Here is an 18,709-nt window from a genome sequence, read left to right as displayed (position 1 = left end):
TCAGGCTGAGAGCAGCAGTTTCAACATGAAGCAAGTTATCAGAAGTCAACAGAGGACAACTGGGAAAATAATTCACTATAATTGTTGTTGAGGCAAGATTTGAACCAGCAACCTTCAGGTCTCCAGACCAGCAAGCTAACCACTAGGCTACAGACAGAGACAGTATGTGAGGGGTAAAGAAAACCTTTGATAAGAGGATCACTGGCTTCTGCTTAAAAAAAAAAGTAAGGAATCGAACCCAAGACCTCATGATCAATAAACCTTTACTCTGCCACTTCGCCACAGAGAGCACAGACATAAGCATGTTTCAGACAGAGTTGTGGAGAATTCTCAGCATTGGGCTGAATGAGTGCAGAGAGCTCCCTGGCTGCATTTAAAAAATATTTAAAATTATTATCTAAGTCTCTTTGCATTTTTGACCAGAATTTTAGCCAGAAGACAAGTGTGGCTACAAAACTGGAGAAAATAATTTGTCTAGAGTTTAATTTGCAGAAAAAGTTAAATATTTTAAAAAGTATAAATAGTTAAAAAGAGAAAAGTAATGCCGATAAAGTTCAAAAAAAGCTGCACGTTTTGATATATGAATTGTTGAAATAGCACAACACCTAACACACTAACCATATGGCCACAGAGAACCTGAGTTACAATGAGCTTTATACCATGAGGAATCAAAGACTGTCCAATGACAGCTGAATAATTGGAATCAAAAGTCAAGCAATGAAGTGAAAAGACTGAGGCAGGAATCGAACCCATGACCATATGATCACTAAACCTTTACTCTGCCACTCGGCTACAGAGAGCCCACTGCTTTCAAGACTGTTGTCATTCATTGTAATGTGATGATGTGCTGCAAACTGGTACGAGTAATCAAGGAGATAACAAACACCTGTAACCAATTGAAGGCGGGGGAGGAGAGCAGAATTCAACATAACATAACAAGAATTCTTCCCTTGGATTCGAACCAGTGACCTTAGGGTTGGCAAGCAGTTACCCTAACCCCTACACTACAGTGGAGTTGTGAAGAAGAGAGGTTGAGACTTTGATGAATGTGAGATTTTTCAATGATGCTTAAAATTAAAATAAATGAGTATACATTAGCCACACCAAGTAAGGAGAGGACTTTTTTGTGACCTGTGACTATTTTTTGGTGAATTAAAATGAATTAAAAAGCACTTAACAGCAAGTTACAAAGTTGAGCTCCTTCTCCTGCTGATGTGAAAAAAATGCATTGAGCTGAATGGGAGCAGAGAGCTCCCTGGCTGCATTTAAAAAATATTTTAAATTATTATCTAAGTCTCTTTGCATTTTTGACCAGAATTTTAGCCAGAAGACAAGTGTGGCTACAAAACTGGAGAAAATAATTTGTCTAGAGTTTAATTTGTGGCCGTGCTGACAGTTTAGCCAGAAAAACTCTAGAATGTTTTTTTGCCTCTCTCCACTCCGACACCACTCTGGCTCTGCTCGTTAGACGCAACACACACACATTATAAAGCTGAAAAAAATCAGAAAAAGTTAAATATTTGAAAAAGTATAAATAGTTAAAAAGAGAAAAGTAATGCCGATAAAGTTCAAAAAAAGCTGCACGTTTTGATATATGAATTGTTGAAATAGCACAACACCTAACACACTAACCATATGGCCACAGAGAACCTGAGTTACAATGAGCTTTATACTATGAGGAATCAAAGACTGTCCAATGACAGCTGAATAATTGGAATCAAAAGTCAAGCAATGATGTGAAATGACTGAGGCAGGAATCGAACCCATGACCGTATGATCACTAAGCCTTTACTCTGCCACTCGGCTACAGAGAGCACATTGCTTTCAAGACTGTTGTCATTCATTGTAATGTGAGGATGTGCTGCAAACTGGTACAAGTAATCAAGGAGATAACAAACACCTGTAACCAATTGAAGGCGGGGGAGGAGAGCAGAATTCAACATAACATAACAAGAGTTCTTCCCTTGGATTCGAACCAGTGACCTTGGGGTTGGCAAGCAGCCACCCTAACCCCTACACTACAGTGGAGTTGTGCAGTTGTACCTTGACAGCTACACCGAGCTGCCAAGGCTTTCACCTCTGAGCCAGATGAAGAACGGGGTGGGAGCTTGTAGCACTCGTGCCCTCCCCTGGAGCTGTGACACGTCAGCTCCAGTCTCCCTGAAACTGCCAGTTTGGGTCTGCCATTGGTTCACAGCAATTTGAAGGCAGAAAAACTCAGAAATGCAATTTTGCACTTCCTTTTCTGCTGATATGTGCTCTAACACAAGAAAAATGTAGCACGAAAAACATGATTTTCATGGGAGCGGGTCTTTAAAGTTCAAAGTTGCTGACACACTAACAACAACAACAGCCACAACAAGTAAGTAGAGGACTTTTTTGTGAAAATAGTGCAAGCAGTGATCACCATACAAATGGTTGACCAAGGTAGGAATCGAACCTACAATCTCATGGTCAGTAGACTTTGACTTTGCCTCTAGGCTACAGTGTACACACAGTTGTAAAGACTGTTGTCTTACTCTGCCACTTCGCCACAGAGAGCACAGACATAAGCATGTTGCCATTGTAATGTGATGATGTGCTGCAAACGGTGGCAGAAGCAATTAATGCGTCTCTTAACGAACACCTGTAACCAATTGAGGGTGGGGGAGGGGAGCAGAATTCAACATCACATAACAAGATTGCTCAGCCTGGATTCGAACTAGTGACCTTGGGGTTGGCTAACGGCCACCTTACCAACTAGACTATAGACAGAGTTGTGGAGAAGAGAGGTTGAGACTTTGATGAATGTGAGATTTTTCAATGATGCTTAAAATAAAAAGAAATTAGTATAAATTAGCCACAACAAGTAAGGAGAGGACTTTTTTGTGACCTGTGACTATTTTTTGGTGAATTAAAATGAATTAAAAAGCACTTAACAGCAAGTTACAAAGTTGAGCTCCTTCTCCTGCTGATGTGAAAAAAATGCATTAGGCTGAATGAGAGCAGAGAGCTCCCTGGCTGCATTTAAAAAATATTTTAAATTATTATCTAAGTCTCTTTGCATTTTTGACCAGAATTTTAGCCAGAAGACAAGTGTGGCTACAAAACTGGAGAAAATAATTTGTCTAGAGTTTAATTTGTGGCCATGCTGACAGTTTAGCCAGAAAAACTCTAGAATGTTTTTTCGCCTCTCTCCACTCTGGCACCACTCTAGGTCTGCTCGTTAGACGCAACACACACACATTATAAAGCTGAAAAAAGTCAGAAAAAGTTAAATATTTGAAAAAGTATAAATAGTTAAAAAGAGAAAAGTAATGCCGATAAAGTTCAAAAAAAGCTGCACGTTTTGATATATGAATTGTTGAAATAGCACAAAGTATGAAGGACTAGAAGAAGACCGTAAAAAGGCGGAAGAAAATGGCCAAACAGAAGAACAATAGTGTGACTGAACTAGAAAAAGCATTTCCAAGAATGGAAATGGTGTGACTGCTGAAAGCAGCTGAACCCTGTTGCGGATTTAGCAAATAGTGCTAGCAGTGATCACCATACAAATGGTTGACCAAGGTCGGAATCGAACCCACAACCTCATGGTCCGTAGACTTTCACTCTGCCTCTAGGCCACAGTGCACACACAGTTGCAGAGACTGTTGTCTGTTAATGATCTGCACTCTGTCTCACTCTGAAGTTAACAAGCCCAAAGCTGCACCTGTTGGAAACACTGTCAACATCAAGAAAGCTTGAGAGTCAAGCTTGAATGACTTAGAATGAAAATTTCTGTGAATTTAAGGCTGAGAGCAGCAGTTTCAACATGAAGCAAGTTATCAGAAGTCAACAGAGGACGACTGGGAAAATAATTCACTATAATTGTTGTTGAGGCCAGGTTTGAACCAGCAACCTTCAGGTCTCCAGACCAGCAAGCTAACCACTAGGCTACAGACAGAGACAGTATGTGAGGGGTAAAGAAAACCTTTGATAAGAGGATCACTGGCTTCTGCTTAAAAAAAAAGTAAGGAATCGAACCCATGACCTCATGATCAACAAACCTTTACTCTGCCACTTCGCCACAGAGAGCACAGACATAAGCATGTTGCCATTGTAATGTGATGATGTGCTGCAAACGGTGGCAGAAGCAATTAATGCGTCTGTTAACGAACACCTGTAACCAATTGAGGGTGGGGGAGGGGATCAGAATTCAACATCACATAACAAGACTGCTCAGCCTGGATTCGAACTAGTGACCTTGGGGTTGGCAAGCGGCCACCTTACCAACTGGACTACAGACAGAGTTGTGGAGAACTCTCAGCATTGGGCTGAATGAGAGCAGAGAGCTCCCTGGCTGCATTTAAAAAATATTTAAAATTATTATCTAAGTCTCTTTGCATTTTTGACCAGAATTTTAGCCAGAAGACAAGTGTGGCTACAAAACTGGAGAAAATAATTTGTCTAGAGTTTAATTTGCAGAAAAAGTTAAATATTTTAAAAAGTATAAATAGTTAAAAAGAGAAAAGTAATGCCGATAAAGTTCAAAAAAAGCTGCACGTTTTGATATATGAATTGTTGAAATAGCACAACACCTAACACACTAACCATATGGCCACAGAGAACCTGAGTTACAATGAGCTTTATACTATGAGGAATCAAAGACTGTCCAATGACAGCTGAATAATTGGAATCAAAAGTCAAGCAATGATGTGAAATGACTGAGGCAGGAATCGAACCCATGACCATATGATCACTAAGCCTTTACTCTGCCACTCGGCTACAGAGAGCACATAGCTTTGACGACTGTTGTCATTCATTGTAATGTGATGATGTGCTGCAAACTGGTATGAGTAATCAAGGAGATAACAAACACCTGTAACCAACTGAAGGCGGGGGAGGAGAGCAGAATTCAGCATAACATAACAAGAGTTCTTCCCTTGGATTCGAACCAGTGACCTTGGGGTTGGCAAGCAGCCACCCTAACCCCTACACTACAGTGGAGTTGTGAAGAAGAGAGGTTGAGACTTTGATGAATGTGAGATTTTTCAATGATGCTTAAAATAAAGAGAAATTAGTATAAATTAGCCACACCAAGTAAGAAGAGGATTTTTTTGTGACCTGTGACTATTTTTTGGTGAATTAAAATGAACTAGAAAAAGCATTTCCAAGAATGGAAATGGTGTGACTGCTGATAGCAACTGAACGCTGTTGCAGAATTAGCAAATAGTGCAAGCAGTGATCACCATACAAATGTTTGACCAAGGTCAGAATCGAACCCACGACCTCATGGTCATTAGACTTCCACTCTGCCTCTAGGCCACGGTGCACACACAGTTGCAGAGACTGTTGTCTGTTAATGATCTGCACACTGTCAACATCAAGAAAGCTTGAGAGTCAAGCTTGAATGACTTAGAATGAAAATTTCTTTGAATTTCAGGCTGAGAGCAGCAGTTTCAACATGAAGCAAGTTATCAGAAGTCAACAGAGGACGACTGGGAAAATAATTCACTATAATTGTTGTTGAGGCAAGATTTGAACCAGCAACCTAACCACTAGGCTACAGACAGAGACAGTATGTGAGGGGTAAAGAAAACCTTTGATAAGAGGATCACTGGCTTCTGCTTAAAAAAAAAAGTAAGGAATCGAACCTGAGTTACAATGAGCTTTATACTTTGAGGAATCAAAGACTGTCCAATGACAGCTGAATAATTGGAATCAAAAGTCAAGCAATGATGTGAAATGACTGAGGCAGGAATCGAACCCATGACCATATGATCACTAAACCTTTACTGTGCCACTCGGCCTTTACTGTGCCACTCGGCTACTCTCGGCTACTCTACTTCATCGGAAGTGTTGAAATGGCCTAATGGATAAGGTTCCTGCCATCCAACCACAAGGTCACAGGTTCAAATCCCACCTGAGCAGTCTTGTTAGTGTGTCAGCCACTTTGAACTTTAACCAATACCACTTGGTCTGGTCACATGATCAAACTTGATAATGCATATGCGCCCCCACCTATTCTCTTTACCTCTTTCAATCTTGGTTTGTGTTAACATGTTTATTGTTTATACCACTGCACTAAGATTGATTTGCACTGGAACTACAGCTTTTGGCTCGTTAACTTGTATGGTGATCACTGCTTGCACTATTTGCTAATTCTGCAACAGCGTTCAGCTGCTTTCAGCAGTCACACCATTTCCATTCTTGGAAATGCTTTTTCTAGTTTAAAATGTTTTTTAAATGCAGCCAGGGAGCTCTCTGCTCTCATTCAGCCCAATGCATTTTTTTCACAGCAGCAGGAGAAGGACCTCAACTTTGTAACTTCTCCACAACTCTGTCTGTAGTCCAGTTGGTAAGGTGGTCACTTGCCAACCCCAAGGTCACTAGTTCGAATCCAGGCTGAGCAATCTTGTTATGTGATGTTGAATTCTGCTCCCCTCCCCCACCCTCAATTAGTTACAGGTGTTCGTTAAGAGACGCATTAATTGCTTCTGCCACCGTTTGCAGCACATCATCACATTACAATGGCAACCCGCTTATGTCTGTGCTCTCTGTGGCGAAGTGGCAGAGTTAAGGTTTACTGATCATGAGGTTATGGGTTCAATTCCTGCCTCATTCATGTCGTACTTTCTGCTCGAGACTTCATTCAAATTCTGATTTGTAGACAAACTTCTAATGGCTCATTTATGATGCTTTTTTAAGCATCATTGAAAAATGAAAAACTTGATAATGCATATGCGCCCCCACCTATTCTCTTTACCTCTCTCAATCTTGGTTTGTGTTAACATGTTTCTTGTTTATACCACTGCACTAAGATTGATTTGCACTGGAACTACAGCTTTGGGCTCGTTAACTTCAGAGTGAGACAGAGTGCAGTTCATCAACAGACAACAGTCTCTGCAACTGTGTGTACACTGTGGCCTAGAGGCAGAGTGAAAGTCTGCTGACCATGAGGTTGTGGGTTCGATACCTACCTTGGTCAACCATTTGTATGGTGATCACTGCTTGCACTATTTGCTAATTCTGCAACAGCGTTCAGCTGCTTTCAGCAGTCACACGAATTTCCATCAGGAAATGCTACTTTATCTAGTTATTATTCTCCTTCATCTTCCGGACGACTTTCGATTCGCAACTAGTCCTGCAACTCGAGTTGCAGGACATATTATATATCAAAAGGTGCGGCTTGATCGGGATCGGTGTGCTATTACCTTTCTCAACAGTTTACATCGCGAAAAACTGCGCAAAATTTTTGCATGTAAGTCAATGGGAGGGGCGGAAAAAAAAGACCAATCATTGGAGTTTAACAAACGTCTACTGCTCAGGCATACTTTCACCTAGAGACTCCATTTAAACTTTTAACAGTAGACACAAGTCTTGTGTATTGTCGTATTACTCCACGTTTTGATAGGTCATATAGTTTTTGATCAATCCATGATCAATGACCATGATCATTTTTGGAGAAATTATTAGATTATAATGGGTGTGTATTGCACGGAATGTTCGTGTCAGAGTGGGTGACATCATCGGTTAGAGTGGGAGAGATGCCACAAAAACTCCAGATTTTTTCTCTATCCAAACTCCATAAGGCCACAATTTACACTCTACAGACATAATTTCGGCCACGGTTGTAGACGAGCTCATCCTTGATCTCTTATTCTGCTCAAAATATCAGAGAGACTTACAGAATTTACAGAATCAGCCTCTGTGTGCGGCCACGTCTGTCTCTGCTCCTCATTGAGTCCAATACAAATATTTTCTGAGAGAAGCAGAACGGCCTGATGTTTTAAAACTGCCAGCGTCGCCAAAATATTTACTGTAGAAACACCAAATCGTACCGAAATCTTCAGTAAGTCCTTAGAGCAACGTTGATCTGTGTTTTGTTCTGATAGGAGTTACCGTTTTCTCACCCTAAGATCGTGGGTTTGATTCTGGAAGCATTCACACTATTGTTATTCGGTTCGGCCATTTTCTGCCTTTCTTCGTTATGTAACTAGTCCTTCATACTTTGTGCTATTTCAACAATTCAAATATCAAAATGTTCAGCCTTTTCGGGACAGGTGTGCTATGTCTTTTCTCTTTTCAACTATTCATACTTTTTGCAATATTCAACTATTTCAGATTTTTTTTTCCCCATAGAGAATGCATTGGAACAGTCTTGAAACTCTTCAAATCTTCTTACTTCTTTCAGCCTTTAAAGCATCCACATACTTTCAGCTAGAGACTTCATTCAAATTCTGAGCTGTAGACAAACTTCTAATGTATTCATCCTGTATGTACAACTTTTTCATAGCTTGTACCGTTTTTGAGATAAATCCTTTAAAAGCACATGAGGATTTCTGACAAATTTCACACTTTTCAATGAGTGTGTATGGGGTTGGGTCAGAGTGAGTGACATCATCGTTAGAGTGAGAGGGATCGAAAAAACATTCAGGATTTTTTCTGGATAAATTGCCAGCACGGCCACAAATTAAACTCTAGACACATGATTTCCTCACTGGTTTGTAGCCACACTTGTCGTGTCTCATTTAATGTGCTCAAAACAGCAGACAGGCTTACAGAATTGTCTCAGTGAGCCTAATTGTGCAGCTAGACCCGCTCCAGTGGCTCATCCACTTCAATAGAAAAGTAGGAGCTGATTTTTTTAGAAAAGCAGAAATGCCCCCCTTTTCTACCTTGCGACCCTGAGAAAAGTTTTTGCCCTACAAACATTTAATGCACATCAATGTGCTCAGGAAGGTCTCCTTGCCCCAGTAGTCATGGCCACATTCTGATAAGAGGTACGGTTCTCTTTTTATGGGCTGTTTTCGGAAGCTGCACAGAGCTCAAATCTCTCTGCTCTGCTCTGCTCTGTGTGCAGTTGGTCCAGCTGTAGCGGCCAGCTCGTTATCAAAGTCTATAAATAGAACAGTGCAGGTGCAGCCTGGCCGCTCGTTAAGATGTTTTTAAACACAGCCCCACACACACACATGATAAACCAGACTGACAGAGGATGTCCACGCACAAACACAGGCATCACACTCACACAGACAGACACACACAGACACTCACACACAGTCACACATGCACACATACACAAACAAACAATTCCATTCCATTCTTCATTCTTCCATTCTTAGATAATAATTTAAAATATTTTTTAAATGCAGCCAGGGAGCTCTCTGCTCTCATTCAGCCCAATGCATTTTTTTCACAGCAGCAGGAGAAGGAGCTCAACTTTGTAACTTGCTGTTAAGTGCTTTTTAATTCATTTTAATTCACCAAAAAATAGTCACAGGTCACAAAAAAGTCCTCTTCCTGCTTGGTGTGGCTAATTTCTGCACTTTCCTTACTTTTTTTTTAAGCATCATTGAAAAATCTCACATTCATCAAAGTCTCAACCTCTTTTGCACAACTCCACTGTAGTGTAGCGGGTAGGGTGGCCGCTTGCCAGCCCCAAGGTCACTGGTTCGAATCCAAGGGAAGAACTCTTGTTATGTTATGTTGAATTCTGCTCTCCTCCCCCGCCTTCAATTGGTTACAGGTGTTTGTTATCTCCTTGATTACTCGTACCAGTTTGCAGCACATCATCACATTACAATGAATGACAACAGTCTTGAAAGCAGTGTGCTCTCTGTAGCCGAGTGGCAGAGTGAAGGCTTAATGATCATGAGGTCATGGGTTCGATTCCTGCCTCAGTCATTTCACATCATTGCTTGACTTTTGATTCCAATTATTCAGCTGTCATTGGACAGTCTTTGATTCCTCATAGTGTAAAGCTCATTGTAACTCAGGTCCTCTGTGGCCATATGGTTAGTGTGTTAGGTTACCACTCATGAAGTTGTGGGTTCAATTCCTTCCATGGACATGTTTCTTGTATGCCATTCCGCATGTCTTTGTCAATTTATTCTGCTAATTCAGCATGGTTCAGCATTGGGTTTCAGCATTCACACGCATGTTCCGTTAGGAAATGCTGTTTCTAGTTATTTTTCCACTTCCGGCCGACTTTCGATTCGCAACTAACGCAAATTATATATCAAAATGTGCGTCCTGATCGGGATCGCTGTGCTATTACTTTTCTCAACAGTGTACGAAACTGCGCAAAATTTTTGCATGTAAGTCAATGGGACGGGCGGAAAAAAAAGACCGAAAAAGACCAATCATTGGAGTTTAACAAACGTCTACTGCTCAGGCATACTTTCACCTAGAGACTCCATTTAAACTTTAAACAGTAGACACAAGTCTTGTGTATTGTCGTATTACTCCACGTTTTGATAGGTCATATAGTTTTTGATCAATCCATGATCAATGACCATGATCATTTTTGGAGAAATTATGAGATTATAATGGGTGTGTATTGCACTGAATGTTCGTGTCAGAGTGGGTGACATCATCGGTTAGAGTGGGAGAGATGCCAGAAAAACCCCAGAATTTTTCTCTATCCAAACTCCATACGGCCACAATTCACACTCTACAGACATAATTTCGGCCACGGTTGTAGACGAGCTCATCCTTGATCTCTTAATCTGCTCAAAATATCAGAGAGACTTACAAAATTTAAACTCTAAGCCTCTAAGTGCGGCCACGTCTGTCCCTGCTCCTCATTGAGTCCAATACAAATATTTTCTGAGAGGAGCAGAACGGCCTGATGTTTTAAAACTGCCAGCGTCGCCAAAATATTTACTGTAGAAACACCAAATCGTACCGAAATTTTCAGGAAGTCCTTAGAGCAATGTGATCTGTGTTTTGTTCTGATAGGAGTTACCGTTTTCTCACCCTAAGCCTAAATGTGAGACCGGTGCAGAGGCAGAAAATGGCTCTTTTTCTCCACGTTTCTGTCTGTCTCAGCCTGCGGGGGCCCCTATCGCCGTGGTAACCTCTTTGATCCTCAGGCCAGAGCTCGTTAACTTCATAAACAATCCACCTGGCGCTCGTTTAAATGTTTATAAACACAGACACAGCTAAATCAGACTGACACAGGATGCAGCTACTAACTAACTATGTGTCAAGTCAGTCACACACACACACACAGACTCTAGAGCCAGCTTCATGTGATTACAGTCACACACACACACACACACACACACACACACACACTTAACCTAATGTGGTTACAGCTCCTCCATATCAGTGCTTATAGAAAGATGATCATGTGTCTGTCTGATCAGCTCTGTCTTGACCTTAAGATCGTGGGTTTGATTCCCATGTTGACAGAGATGGCACAACCGGCAGTAGCTCCCGTGGCCCATTCAAAATTTCCCGAGAGGAAATTTTCTAGTTGTTAATGTTCTGCCACTTCTCTTCACTTCATCTGTTCTCTTCTTGTTTTACCAACCACGTTAAGTTTTTCACACATAAGCTCCCATGTTTCTTCTTTACCGTAGCTTAACAATATGTTTATTTTCCCCTTTTCTATTGATCTTTTGGATCAATTATCAAAACATATCAAGTGCAGTGCATTGATTTGTCATCAAACTGAAAGATTCAGTCAGTTTTGTTTCTCCAATGAAACTACACCGTAGCCTGGTCGCAAAATGCTCACACTAAATACCCTCCAGTATACAAACAAATGGCTGCTCATTAAAATCAACATCACATAGCTTTGTTTTGACAGAACAACCTCTTCAGGTGTTTAGAGATTTCTTTCATTTTCAGTCCATATATAATTGGATTGAAGAGAGGATGATAGAGAATTATTTGTAATGTCATTATAAAACGAGCAGTTTTTGGAAAATCTGAGCCCAGTCGTACTATAATCACATCATACGCACACAAACAGGAAAAGCTTATTAATACCAGCAGGTGAGGTAGACAGGTCTCAGCTGCTTTTTTCCTCACTTCTCTGGTGCTTCTATATGTTATCAGGAATATTCTGGTATATGTGAACAGGATGAAGAGGATGGGACAAAGTGCTGCAACTATCAGGATAATACTACCAAATATAGATTGTGCCCTTGGCCTCACACAGTAGAGACTGTACATTGTGTTATTGCAGAGAATTCCATTAACAGTTGATCTACAGCGTTTGGTAGGAGCTGTCAGCACAACTGTAACAGCAGTATGAGAACAAGGTAGAAGCCAAGCTAAACCCAGAATAATACAAACTGTGTTTTTACTCATGATAGTTGCATACTGCAGAGGTTTACATATAGACACATACCTGTCATAGGCCATGGCTGACAACAGTAAGAACTCTGCACCAGCCAGAGCATAAACTATAAAAAACTGAAAGAGACAGGTTGGAAATGAAATGACTTGTTTTTCAGATAAAAAGTCAATCAGCAGCTTCGGGTGGATATTTGTGCTGAAAAGAACAGAGTTGATTAACAAGGCTGCGATGAAAATGTACATGGGCTCATGGAGGTTCCTGTGAATCCAAATCAGACACACAATGGTGGAATTAAACAAGATTATTAGAATATATGCAACAAAAATTATGCAAAAATACATATACCTGTTCTTTTCAATGTCAACGTGCCCACCAAATGTAATATAGGTCACATTGAATTCACCATCCATTAATATAGCCTCTTTTCAACTAATGAATAATAATAAACATTGAATAATATAACAGGACAATTAAAGGAAAAACCATGTAAATGAGTGGAACCTGACCTCAAGTTCACTATATTACAAACATCCAGCCTGTTCCTCATTTATCCATCTGACCTGTAAATGCACTTGATGATTGTTCATCTCCAACATCCAGAAAGTGCACAGTTAAAAGTCCGTAGAAAGTTTTTATAATATTGCCTCAGCCTCCATGGATCTCATTAAACTTTCTACTAAAATAGATTCTCACCTGTAATGGCTTCATCAAACCATAGAGGCCTGAAGTCACAGGACTGTTTGACCTTCATTATACAACATTACTCAATATGGCATAAAACCTATAGTGCATAACTTCTGTCAACCCCTTAAGGAATTCTACATAATAACAAAAACACTATTGGCGCATCCACCTTATGTCTGGTAGGTTAGGCTGCAGTCACACACGTACACGAATGCACTTCATTCATTCACAGTCATTAGCTCTACATGTGGTCAGCAGTGAGTGGAAACTACCATGGCATCCCATGATTTGTTGGTGTACACAACCAGATCCCCTCCCCAGACCCCCATTCCAAAGGACCGGCATTCCGACGGTCTGCCAGTCCGAAAATTCCCGAAGGTCCGTCATTCCGAACTTGTAATTTGTAATTTGTAATTTATTTATTTAGAAGTCAGGACAATGCACATTAAAGTAAACGTTCGGAATGGCGACCCTTCGGAATGGCACCCTGGAACCCCCCTCCCCTTAGCTTAGCGGGTCCCTGTAGCATTAGCTACTCCAGTTGGACCACATTGCTTGTATTGCTCTGGTTCAGCCAGTTTCCATGGGAACATAAACAGAGCACTTCCTCAGGCTGCATCAAGCAGCTCTCCACAGTCTGATGTAATCCATGTATTGACAAATGATGAATGTAGGCACTGCTAGCTTGTGTGGATTAGTACCTCAACGGTGGTGCGGCCACAATCTTTCCTGGTCCTTTCCGGCTTAGTAACCTGAGCTCACCCGGCACACTTAGCAGATGTTTGTCATAACAAGAAGCTTGGCTACGGATGTCTAGTATCTGTCAGTCTTAATGTGGCACCATAACACACTTTCCATCCACACACTTTTCAGTCATAGCAGTCATCCCACTAACACACGAAAACACTAAATTTTCACTGACAGACGGTGACACGAAATTCATGACATCAAATACTGAAAAACGGCATGAGAGATTTGTGGAGCTGTTGTGTTATCTAATTTAGTAACAAAAATGTAAGGTACTTGTTTAAGTGAGTTAATAGCATATATCGTCCATTTATTGTTATCGAGGTGAACTGCTTTATTTGTCATGATATTGATTTAAGGCCATATCGCCCAGCCCTAGGTTGAAGGTTTGATTCCTGGCTCTTCCAGGCTGCATGTCTTGGGCAAGACACTGAATACACTGCATTTACCCTTTGTAACACTTGAAAGGAAATCAGAATGGAGGTATTCAGGAACCTGAACAGATGCTCCAAGTCGTCTAACAGCCAAGATCCATAGATTCATAACTAGCAGAGTGAACGGACAGCCCTTCTTAGAACAACCAAATCGCAAGTGGTTTTCAGTGATGCTAGTGTCAAAACAGGAAGTTTTGGAGTAGGAATGGACCAATTAGCACAATGTCATGTAACTGAATGGGTCACTGAAAGTCTGTGTAGAGCAGATCTAACAGCACCAGTGAATTCAGGCCTCCAGAGTTTGATCAAATTGTTTCCATGTTAAGTCATTCGTAGTGGAAAGTTTAATGAGATCCATGGAGGGTGAAGTGTCTGATAAAACTGTTTCACATTGGTCTCCAACATTTTCTGACCTTCTGAGGTGTGGAGGTAAACATGGTCTCACACTACTGTGAGCAAAAGAAACCAGTACAGGTTATGTAACAGAACATGTTGGTGAAGCTTTTGTTTGTTTTTTCATGTTCATATCATATTATCTGCATATTTCAATGATCAGTATTTAATGTCAATTGTTTTAATGGATGAAGACTTAAATGTAACATATATAACTCTTGGTGGACATGTAGAAGTTCACAAATACAGGTATCTTTATTTTATTATCATGTTTATAGCATATATTTTAATCATCTGCAGTAATTCCACTATTGTTTACCTGATCTGGGTTCATGAAAACCTCCATGAGCCCATGTACATTTTCATCGCAGCTTTGTTGGTCAACTCTGTTCTTTACAGCACCAACATCTACCCAAAGCTGCTGATTGACTTTTTATCTGAAAAACAGGTCATATCCTATCAAGCCTGTCTTGTTCAGTATTTTATGTGTTATGCTATAGGTGGTGCAGAGTTCTTACTGCTGTCAGCCATGGCCTATGACAGGTATGTGTCTATATGTAAACCTCTGCAATATCCAACTATCATGACGAGAAGAACCATTGAAGTCCTGTTGGCTTTATCTTGGCTTTTTCCTGCTTGTCAGCTTGTGGCATCAGCAATAATGAGTGCCAATCAAGAGCTCTGTGACTTCACTTTGAGAGTTATTTTTTGTAATAATTCAATTTACAAACTTCATTGTTCAAGTTCAACAGTAATAACTATATATGGTGTGTTTATTTTGGTAAATGTTGCACTTCTTCCTATGCTCTTTGTCATTTTTACATACGTGAAAATATTTATTCTAACCTATCGAAGCTGCAAAGAAGTCAGGAAAAAAGCTGCAGAGACCTGTTTACCTCACCTGTTTGTTTTAATTAACTTTTCCTTGCTGTGCACATACGATGTTATCATAGTTAGACTGGAATCTGATATTCCAAAAGTTCCTCGATTAATTATGACTTTACAAATAGCTTTGTATAATCCTCTCTGTAATCCAATCATATATGGACTTAAAATGACAGAAATATCTAAACACCTCAAGCGTTTGATATGTTTACACAAAATTAAGTAATGTCATCCTGGTTGATAATGATAATAAGTATTTTAAAGGGTTTGTGTTTTATGCAGTGAAGAAGATTATCGGCCTACTCAATGTGATAACTGCTCAGTTTTCTGCCATTACAACAAAACCCAGCATTTCTCTCCTGTGAATGTTTAATTTAGCTAAAATTAATTGCACAAATACAGAACCCTATTAGTAATATACACATTTGTTTCTTTATTCCTGGATGTTAACAACTAGAACTGAGATGGGAGCACATTAAACTCATCTTGGCTTCTTTACACTGATGAGGCTAAAGGTCAGAGGAACAGTCTGCCAGAATATAATAGCATTTTGTTTGACAATGCTCCCTTGTATCTTTAGTTAATCTATCTAATAATATTTGACTGCTTCTAGCAGAACAATCTGCCAGTCAGCAACACTCAGTGCATTTACATGCAGTGTGTTTACGTGGACTTTACAGCTGTGTATTTTCATCCACCTCATCCAGTGTCTCTCTCCCCCGGTTGCTAAATATAAGATGAATGAGCTGTACTTGCAATGTGATCGGTGTTTAACAGCGCCAAACCTGCAAGAGCAGATTTCAAAATTGCGGCAGTTTGTGTTAAATAAACATCACAATGAGATGCAATGATCAGAAACAGATACTGGTGTTCATCATGTGAACAGGGATATAAACAACCAGGTTTCTCTGTGTGCATGTAAACGCTGTATCCCGTATATGATCATAAATGGGATATTGCTCGTAACCAGGATAATCAAGTCCATGTAAACACACTGCATGTCAGTCAGATGTGAAATGTTAGACACAAATTTGTTGTGATTTCTATTCTTTGACACCAGGCTAAGGTGTTCACAGTTTTATTTCAAGTTTAATAGGGAGCAAATACTCTGATTTGGTTGCATTTGCCCAAAATACATTGACTGCTGTGAAAGTCTACATGCAGAGTATTTGAGTATGTTCATGTGAAAGATGATGAAAGATGTTAAGTGTATACAGCTGTTACAACAGTAAAAAGAGGTACTAAAGTTCAATCATGTGTGTTATTATTATATTGTCTTTATTCTTCCCTCTTGTTACACATTTCACATGTTGAGAGAACTGTGGTAAAGCAGACTTAAAGGGATAGTTCAGCTTTTTTGAAGTTGGGTTGTATGAGGTACAAATGGTCATAAAGTATAATATCTGCAGTGGAAAGGTCTCTGCTCCCCCCGACACATTGCACTGCTCCGAGACACAGGCAGTACACGGTTGTCAATGAGGGACGATTAATCAGCGTATTTTTACCGCCAAGAAGTCCCGTCTCAAAATAATACACCAGCTCAAGAGTATGATTTAAAGTAAAAATGTACAACCCATCAGATGGTCGGAAAAAAGTTTGTTTATCTGGAACTAACCAACTCATCCAGTATTCCCCCACATAGGGCCCTATTTTCCTGGCGCAACTCAGGGGGGGCGCAGCGAGGCGAGCCCTGGCGCAGCTGGCGCAGTGGCATTTTCAGTGCAACAACGTGCGCAGCGGATTCAGTAAATTGGCAGACTGCTGTGCGCCGAGATGGGAGTGGTCGCGCAGTGACAATTTGTTCCCGATAGACCGCGCGGAGAGTGCGCCGAAAGCTTGCCAGCTCCAACCTGGTCTAATCTCAGCGGAAGGCGAAGCGCAGCCAGCGGACTGGTATTTTGACTGCCCAGCTCCGCAGTGCGCACACGTCACCAAGACCCCACAGGCAGGTTTCCACAGTTCCAGGCACATTTAAATGCAATTAATAATAATAATAATAATAATAATAATAATAATCACAATAACCCCTATTTATTGTAACTGAATCTGAATCAGCACATAAACATATATCTATATCGATTGTCCCGTCACACTGATGACAGATCAAAGGCTGTCGGCATGCGTAATGGAAACTCAACCTGACTGAATTAACACAGATGAAACCAGGGAGGGACTGAGACAGCCGTGGATGTCCCAAGAGCAGGTGTGGACACTACACACTGTGCCGTTGCAATGATCCCTATATTTATCTATTTACTTATTGATTTATTAGGGGCCAGCGCCGCATCGTCACGCGACCATAAAAAATAAAACTGAAAACAAATAAACTATCATCTCTCACAGCAAACCACAATCAGCCTCGGCATCAGATAGTGAGCAGATATTCACATCTCCCATCTCAGGTAAATTCTAAAGAAAAAAGAAAAAGAGAGACGCTCCGTGATGCCTCCTTTACACACAGCTGTTTGTTTATGTTGTGATCTGTGCACACGGGTTTAAATAGTGGGTTACTAAATATGAGTGTCTTTATTAACTCTTTCGCGACCATTGACGAGTAAACTCGTCAAAACCGTTTTTTTACAGATTACGATAATAGACACTCTGAGGTACCCTATGTGTGAATATGGTTCCTCTGATATGTAAAACTGTTTTAAACTTAAATCAAAACATAATGTTTTTTATAAACTGTGTGATCTTGGTTTAGTTTGAGTAATCTGTCTCCTTGAATTCTGCTCTGGGGACAGCGTGCAGCTGCTGTGCGGCTGTCGGCTACAGTGTTGCGACTTTCTCGCTGAATCTGGCGACTTTCCAAACCCTCTTTTGACAAAAGCGACCGACGACAAATCTGGCAAGTTTTTCCGGTGCTGTTACAAACGTTTCTGGTTTGGAGACTCAGATCTGAAAGCCCGTTATCACAGCTGTTTTCACGGTGCAGCGGAGCGGGCGCTGTGCAGCGGGCACTGTGCAGCAGGTGCTGTGACCGGCCGCCCCCGCCCCAGAGCACTCATCGCCGGCCAGTCACACAGCAGTGTCACGGAGCTGCTCCGCTGCAGCCAGAGACCCACACCGCTGCACCGCTGCTCTCCACGCTGCTCTCCACGCTGCTCTCCACGCTGCCACACCCCCCAGATTTGCCTACAAATATATTTATTTAGCCGTAGAAATGATTTGGGAGACATGCCACACTGCAGAGTACCGGTAAAATGAGCCGATTGCCACTTGACACAAAAGTGTATTTTTCTCTGAAACTAGAGCTGGAGCTCCGTTTTTGGAGAAACCCAGCTCTCTTCTTCTACTTCGTACTCACGAACGAAACGGCGGAAAAACTCTCAAAACTTTTTCGAGGAGCACGTTGTAAAGTCACTCTTCATCCACGTGAAGACCGTTTGTTTCTAGGTGATGTACAGAGTTTGGTTCGACATAGAAAGTAAACAAATAGCCAAAAACATGTGGTCCTGAGCGGATGTGCTGAGGAATTAGTGTGGTCGCGAAAGAGTTAATGGAAAAGGTGTGTGTG

The 18,709-nt window shown here is 40.9% G+C and overlaps 3 protein-coding genes across 3 annotated transcripts in view; 2 read left to right on the top strand and 1 right to left on the bottom strand.

Annotated features, from left to right (window-relative positions):
• Positions 1 to 18,709, top strand: part of LOC146965605 (MAGUK p55 subfamily member 4-like) — a 245,620-nt gene that overhangs the window by 146,018 nt on the left and 80,893 nt on the right. The gene's annotated exons all lie outside the window — the stretch shown is intronic.
• Positions 11,533 to 12,459, bottom strand: LOC146965620 (olfactory receptor 11A1-like). The gene has a single exon (XM_085765169.1). It carries the CDS (start codon positions 12,457 to 12,459, stop codon positions 11,533 to 11,535), a length of 927 nt encoding a protein of 308 aa, XP_085621295.1.
• On the top strand, positions 14,489 to 15,418 carry LOC146965619 (olfactory receptor 6N2-like). Its single transcript, XM_085766335.1, has one exon. It carries the CDS (start codon positions 14,492 to 14,494, stop codon positions 15,416 to 15,418), a length of 927 nt encoding a protein of 308 aa, XP_085622461.1. The 5' UTR covers positions 14,489 to 14,491.

The sequence above is a fragment of the Trachurus japonicus genome, chromosome 21, assembly GCF_045865225.1.
Source record: "Trachurus japonicus isolate A0001 chromosome 21, Traja_1.0".
NCBI lineage: Eukaryota > Metazoa > Chordata > Actinopteri > Carangiformes > Carangidae > Trachurus > Trachurus japonicus.
This window is presented reverse-complemented; position numbering and strand designations above follow the sequence as displayed.